The sequence below is a fragment of the Castanea sativa genome, chromosome 10 (genome assembly GCF_040712315.1).
Source record: "Castanea sativa cultivar Marrone di Chiusa Pesio chromosome 10, ASM4071231v1".
Lineage (NCBI taxonomy): Eukaryota > Viridiplantae > Streptophyta > Magnoliopsida > Fagales > Fagaceae > Castanea > Castanea sativa.
In genome coordinates, this window is record NC_134022.1 from 37,760,001 (window position 1) to 37,767,024 (window position 7,024).

At 39.0% G+C, this 7,024-nt stretch overlaps 1 protein-coding gene across 1 annotated transcript; it reads right to left on the reverse strand.

Annotated features, from left to right (window-relative positions):
• Window positions 1–5,123: 5,123 nt before the first annotated feature.
• Window positions 5,124–6,627, reverse strand: LOC142612474 (uncharacterized). The gene is made up of 4 exons (XM_075784562.1): window positions 6,330–6,627; window positions 5,980–6,176; window positions 5,233–5,772; window positions 5,124–5,129 (listed from the first exon to the last, which is right to left on the reverse strand). The coding sequence occupies exons 1-4, from the start codon at window positions 6,625–6,627 to the stop codon at window positions 5,124–5,126; spliced, it is 1,041 nt and encodes a 346-aa protein (XP_075640677.1).
• Between the last annotated feature and the right edge of the window lie 397 nt (window positions 6,628–7,024).

Consider the following 7,024-nt stretch of genomic DNA (forward strand, 5'->3'; position numbering starts at 1 on the left):
TCGGAACAATGGTGGGGTTGACATTTAAATGATGATAAATGAAGCTCGGATCTACGCCTGGAGCCTCATAAGGGTCCCATGCAAAAACATCAATATTGTCTTTCAGAAATTCTAACAACTCCATCTTCTCCTGGTGTGGCAAACATATGCCAACTTGGAAGAACCTCTCTGGGTCATCCGCTATCAAAAACTTCTCTAACTCCTCACAAACAAACCTCCTCTCCGTCACCGCTCCAGGGTGCATCCGAGCTTGTTAATTGCTATGACTCTTGGATGAGCAAAGCCGATGACTCGCTCGTCCGATGAAGCACCGCGGCCGATATGCACGGCTCGGCCACCGATTGTCGCCGAGGATCTCTTCAACGTATTCCCGCAGGGGAACTTAACCTTTACATGGAAGGTAGAGGAGACGGCTCCGGAGCGTGCAACCATGGCCTCGGTAAGGATGGCTGTATATGGGGAGTACGCGTCAACCACAATGAAATCCACCTCAACCGTTTCGGATTGAACGCAAACGAATCATCTCCTCGCACAACGGCCTTTCCTTCAAAGCTTATGAGTGGCGAGTCATAAGGAGTAAGATCTTTCGCCTTCAACCTTAGCTCCTTAAATAAATCAGGGTACATGATATCTGCACTGCCCTGATCAATCATCACCCTCTTCACATCATAATTTCCTATCCTGAGGGTGACCACAAGAGCATCGTCATGGGGTTGAATGGTACCAACCTTATCCTCCTTCAACTTCTTCGGCTTGCAGCCTACCTCTTCGGTCTGAGAATGGGAAACCGCCATCACCTTAGTGGGACCTGAACCGGTTCTGCCAGGTGCAGCGAAAATAACGTTAATTGTTCCCAATGCCGGCCGAGATGGATTATTCTTCTGATTGTTTGAGCTAGATTGACTGCCTTGCCCATTAGGTTGACACAGGTGCTGCTTCAGTTTTCCTTCACTAACAAGCTGCTCCAAGTGGTTCCAAAGGGACTGACAGTTCTCGGTAGTGTGGCCCACGTCCTGATGGTATTGACAAAAGAGGTTCTGATTCCTCTTCGTGGGGTCTCCTGCCATCTTACTAGGCCATCTGAAGAAGGGCTCCTTACGAACTTTCTCCAATAATTGGTGTACTGGTTCTCGGAACACAGTGTTCATGGCCTGAGGTACTGCCGAGCCGGACTGCCTAATGTAATCTCTCCTAGGCTTGTTGTGGTATTTGTCCGACCTGAAATCCCTTCTCTCCTACGGGATAACCTTCTCCTTACCATTTCCTTGTTGCTGGTCTTCCTTTACTCTTTTGTACTCATCAATACGATCCATGAGGCTACGTACGCTGCGGACGGGCTTTTTGGTCAAGGATTTCCTCAAATCGTGATTAGTAGGAAGACCTACCTTAAAGGTATTGAGCGCCACCTCATCAAAATCACCATCTATCTCGTTAAACATCTCCCAGTACCGGTCAGAATATGCTTTCAACGTCTCCCCCTCCCTCATGGTCATGGATAACAGCGAGTCCAATGGCTGAGGCACTCTGCTACATGTGATAAACCGCGAAGCGAATGCTCTAGTAAGCTCCCCGAACGAACCTACAGACCCCGATTTAAGGCCGTTGAACCACCTCATAGCAATAGGTCCCAAGCTAGAGGGGAAAACTTTACACATCAGGGTCTCGTTATGAGAGTGCACCGCCATCCTCTGGTTAAAGTGACTCACGTGCTCCACCGGATCAGTCCGGCCATTGTAGATGGTAAAGGTGGGCTGGGTAAACCTCCTGGGAAGCCTCCCTTTCTCAATCCTACGTGAAAATGGAGATTTGGAGAGTTGGTGCAACGCCAGACTCATAGCATCGTTCCCCAAGACCCTAGAGGGAAGTTTCTTGTGTCTGCGAGCTGGCGGGTCATCCTCCTCATAAGAGGACATTGCGCTGGGGGGTGAGCATGACCTCGAGCTGTAACTACCTTCCCGGTCCTCCTCCGAAGAAGGATTAGACAAGGACGGTGAAGGCTTGCGTCTAGCGCGGCGCAGTTTTCTTTTCAAAAGATTAATCTCCTTCTGCATGGCTTTAGCACCATCCTCGTGGGTGGCGCTGCCTCCACCATGAGTATGGCTAGCCTTAGGGTATTCTGTATGGACACTTCTCTCACAATCCCTTTGACGCTCTAGACGCTCGAAAAGATCCTCCGGTTGTGATCCTTAAGACTCTGCATGGTGTGAGCCTAGGCCTGCCATAGTATCCCAGCTCTTTTTAAACTAGATTCCCACAGACGGCGCCAATTGTAAGTGCACAATTGCACCTGGACCCAAAGACAATCATGGGCTCAGGCCCAATGAGCCTTAAACAATGAAATTTGTAGAGTGTGGGTTTGAAATCTAGATTAAAGGTACTGAGAATTTGATAACAGGCTAAGATGTGCAAACACTTGTAAATAACAAATGATAATTGCAAATAGACCTCCTCGGACGTAAGCCGAGGACTACCTCTGTATTATTTCTCTTTCTTTCTTAAAGATTACAATTCTTAATTTCTTTTTTAGTTTCAGACTGATTCCCCCTTTTTCTTTAACCTTCACCCCCCTTAAATACTTCATTTTCTAATGCTTTATCCACGTGTTGCTCAAACCCCCTCTCTCCTAGATATTTCTTCCCTTAATGTCTTTGAATAGTGACCAAAAGTCTCAGCCCTACTGTTCAGGAGTCACTTTCTCATTAATGCGGCCAGGGAGGTAGGTGCAGAGTCTTTAATGTGGAGGTGGCAGCCTTGGCTCATGATACTTTTCTAACATCGGTGTATCTAGTAGGTTCAGGGCTTCCCCCTCTTAACCAACAGTCTTTCCAGAGTTCTGCCTTGACCTTCGTAGTGAACCCCGAGTTCTCTTGGGTCTGTCCGAGGAGAAACTCACCCTCGGCTGTATCCTCGAACACTCGGCATGTGGGCCAATTCGCAGTACTAACAAATTCTTAGTTCAAGAACAGATTGACCCTCCTTGTTAGAGCCCAAAGGCCCAGATGCCCGCTTGGGTCCTTTTACTCCCCACAGATAACATTTTCCATAATAGCAATATTGATTTCTAGATTATGATGCAGTAGTTGGGAAAAATTAATGATCATAAATATATATTGATATAACTTATAAGGCGAATTTCAAAACCTTTATTCCTTTTTCTAGATTATTTATATCTCTTTACTGCTTTATATTAATTATTTGCTTAGTATATTTAATTGCAAACAATCAATTTTTATTAAACTTGATTATGATTAATTTGGTTAAAATTTGATTAATTTTCTTACGTTCATTCAAGTTCCTTAGGGTACGGTTCGTACACTTGTGAGTACTTTAAAATTTCACAAAAATGTTTATAAAATTTTAGTTGATATTAATGATTGGTTTAATTCCTTACATTTTAATTATCCTTTCATTATGATCCTATGCCTATAAATAAAATGATGAATAACATTACATTTTTGAAGTACTAGTTCCGTATATGTTTTGTCTTGAAATTTCTCTATATTGTTTGGTTATTTCTTTCATTTTACAACTTATTTGACAGTGGAAACGAATAACATATAAACAATAATTCTTTATTTGCTTACCTTGTCCTTAATCAAACTTACATATAGGTAGGAACCTTGTAAGTGATTTACATTAATTGTCCTATATTGCCGATTATGAACAAAAAATTAATGAAACTCGCACAACGGTGTTTGTTATATGAACATATATAGCACACAATATTCGCATCCTAATTCACTATTAGAAATTGAGATATATATATATATATATATATATATATATGCAAAACTTAGGTACATTTCCTTAGCTACAGTACCTTAGGTTCCCTACTTAAAATTTTGACATCTGTCCAATTTTACACCTTAAACAAACGGCGTTAAAACAATTTTTTTTTCCATCTTCCTTTTTTTTCTTGTACTGCAACAGCAAGAAAAAATCATACCAAAAAATGCAGAACCAAACAGGAAAGATAGCCAGATCTACTAGGTTTCAAACCAAAAAAAGGATACTTTCTCCCTCATTTTCTCAGTAACTAAACAGGAAATATCAAAAAATAAAAGCCAAATCTACTGGGTTTCAATCCAAAAAACAAACCATTCTCCCTCATTTTCTCAATAACCAAACAGGAAAGATCAAAAAATAAAAGCTAGATCTACTAGGTTTCAAACCAAAAAAACGGAGCCTTTCTCCCTCATTTTCTCAGTAACCAAACAGAAAATATCAAAAAATAAAAGCCAAATCTACTGGGTTTCAATCCAAAAAACGAACCCTTCACCCTCATTTTCTCAGTAACCAAATAGGAAAGATCAAAAAATAAAAGACAGAAAGAAAGAATCATAGATCAGAGAAGAAGAAAGAATAATAGATCAAAAAAGAAGAAAGGAAGCAGATACACATACATACACACACCAAGAGAGAGAGAGAGAGAGAGAGAGAGAGAGAGAGAGAGAGAGAGAGAGAGAGAGAGAGAGAGAGAGAGAGAATCATAGATCAGAAAAGAAGAAAGGAAACAGATACACATACCTACACACACCGAGAGAGAGAGAGAGAGAGAGAAAGTCATAGATCATAAAATAAGAAAGGAAAGAGATAAACACACACACACACACCGAGAGAGAGATCTGAGATATTCTTTCTTTTTCTTTTTTCTTTTTTCTTTTTTCTTTTTTCTTTTTTCTTTTTTTGAGTTTTGGGTTTGGAAGAGAAGTCGTATAGGAAAAAAAAAAAGAAAAAAAAATAGTTTCAATGCCATTTGTTTAGGTGGTTAAATTGGACAGATGTCAAAATTTTAAGTAGGGAACCTAAAGTACTGTACCTAAGGAACTGTACCTATGTTTTGTCCTATATATATATATATATATATTTTATTGTCTAACAATAATGTGTAATGTCCCACTTAAACACACACACACACACACACATATATTAGTGGCGGCTCCAAGAATTTTTTCCAGGGTGTTTTTCAACAAGTATAAATTACACGGTTTAATAAAAAGAAAATTTTATATATTGACAACAACAATCAAAAAACATGTACATACATAAAATTTACAATTGTCTTCTACGATTTTTCATTTTTTGAAATCGTTGCATAATAGTCTTATTATCAATGTTAGAAGCTACATCTTTTTCAATATACACAACCAAACAATCATTCATCCACTGATCTCCCATTTGATTGCGCAGTTCATTCTTTATATATTTCATTGCTGAAAAACTTCTTTCTACTGTTGCAGTAGCAACATGAATGGTCAAAGCTAACTTCACAAGCAAATAGACTAATGGATAAGTCTCATGCTTCCTCGTGCTCACTAACTTTTCAGCAAGTTCACTAACTCCTTGAAGCTCTAAAAACAAGTCATTGTTGCGCATATCAAAAATGAAATTCTGAAGTTGAGAGTCAAGTGCCAAGATCTCTGTCCCAGGAAAATCATATGGATAAAACTTTGCTAGATGTATTAACTTTTCCTTATCAAAAGCCACAAATGAATTACTTGGATTTAAGCAAGCCATACAAATTAGCAAATCGGTATTCACCTCTGAAAAACGATTGTTTAGCTCTTGAAGTTGCATATCTATGATTGTGTAGAATAGCTCAACACGATAATGATGTAAATTTGTATTTTGTTGGGTGTTGCGTCGCGGCCTCCCACTAACTACAAATATTTCATCCATGTTCAAGATAGGAATATCATGTGTGGCACAAAATGAAGACACTTCAGTCAATAAAGATATCCATTCATCATCTCTCATCACTTGCAATCGTTGCTTAGACACTTTAACAAGATCCATAGCATTTACTATATCTTGATTTTTTTTTTTTTGCAATGCTATTGACAACTCATTTGTGATCCCTAAAATGTTTTTCATCAAGTGTAGAGCAAAAACAAATTCAAAAGATAGAATTGACCTCATAATAGATTGAGCTTCAACTTTTTGGTCAGAGAGCCCATCTTCTTCAATAATCTCAAGTACATCAGCAACAGCAGAGAACATCAAAATCAAGTTGAGAATAGTCTCATAATATGATCCCCAACGTGTATCACCAGGGTGTTTAAGATTTGTCTCTTGATTCAAACCTTGTCCACTTCTTCGTACACCATTCTCTAAATCTTCTTTAATTTTGGCAAATTGAGCATCTCGTCTCTTACAAGAGCCTCCAATAACAGTTACTAAATTACTAACCACATAAAAAAAATCAGCAATGTTAATGTGATTTTTAGCAACGGCAACAAGTGTCAATTGAAGTTGATGAGCAAAACAATGAACATAAAATACTGACTTATTCTCTTTCAAAATTAAAGTTTTGAGACCATTGATATCACCTTGCATATTACTAGCTCCGTCATAACCTTGCCCACGTAGTCTCAATAAACTCAAATTATGTTTACAAAGTAAACCTTCAATAACACATTTGAGTGACAAAGCGGTGGTACTTGCTACATGTACAATACCAAGGAACCGCTCTATAATAATTCCTTGTTTGTTCACATAACGAAGAACGAGTGCCATTTGTTCTTTCACTGAGATATCACGTGACTCATCGACTAATATTGAAAATAACCCATTGCCAAGATCCTCGATGATGGCTTTGGATGTTTCATGTGTAATTGCATTCACCATGTCTTTTTGAATATCATGATGGGTAAGCTTGCAATTTTTCCAAGTATTTTGCATCACTTCATTGATAGATTCATTGTGATCCCCCAAAAATTGTAGAAGCTCAAGTAAAATTTCCTTTATCACTTGAACCTTGAGATTCATCGTGACCACGAAAAGCTAATCCTCGGAATAAAATGAATCTTACGCAATCAACTATTGCATTTAATTGAATCCGATATTCAGCTTTATCTTGATTTGATTGCTTAACCAAAACACTTTGAATGTGTTGCTTTTCCTTCTGTAAATCTTCACTCTTCTTGACAGCTTGGTTATGAGCACTATTAACTCCTCCAACATGGGAATCTAACTTCCCAACCTGATTCCAAAGTCGGAATCCCTTCGTTACAAAAGTGTCACC

Coding starts and splice junctions, on each gene's coding strand:
- LOC142612474 (XM_075784562.1), bottom strand. CDS start 6,627: ATGGTGAATGCAATTACACATGAAACATCCAAAGCCATCATCGAGGAT. Junction 6,177..6,329: donor CGGAGCTAGTAATATGCAAG/GTGATATCAATG, acceptor TTAGTAATTTAG/TAACTGTTATTGGAGGCTCT. Junction 5,773..5,979: donor TGTTCTCTGCTGTTGCTGAT/GTACTTGAGATT, acceptor AAAGTGTCTAAG/CAACGATTGCAAGTGATGAG.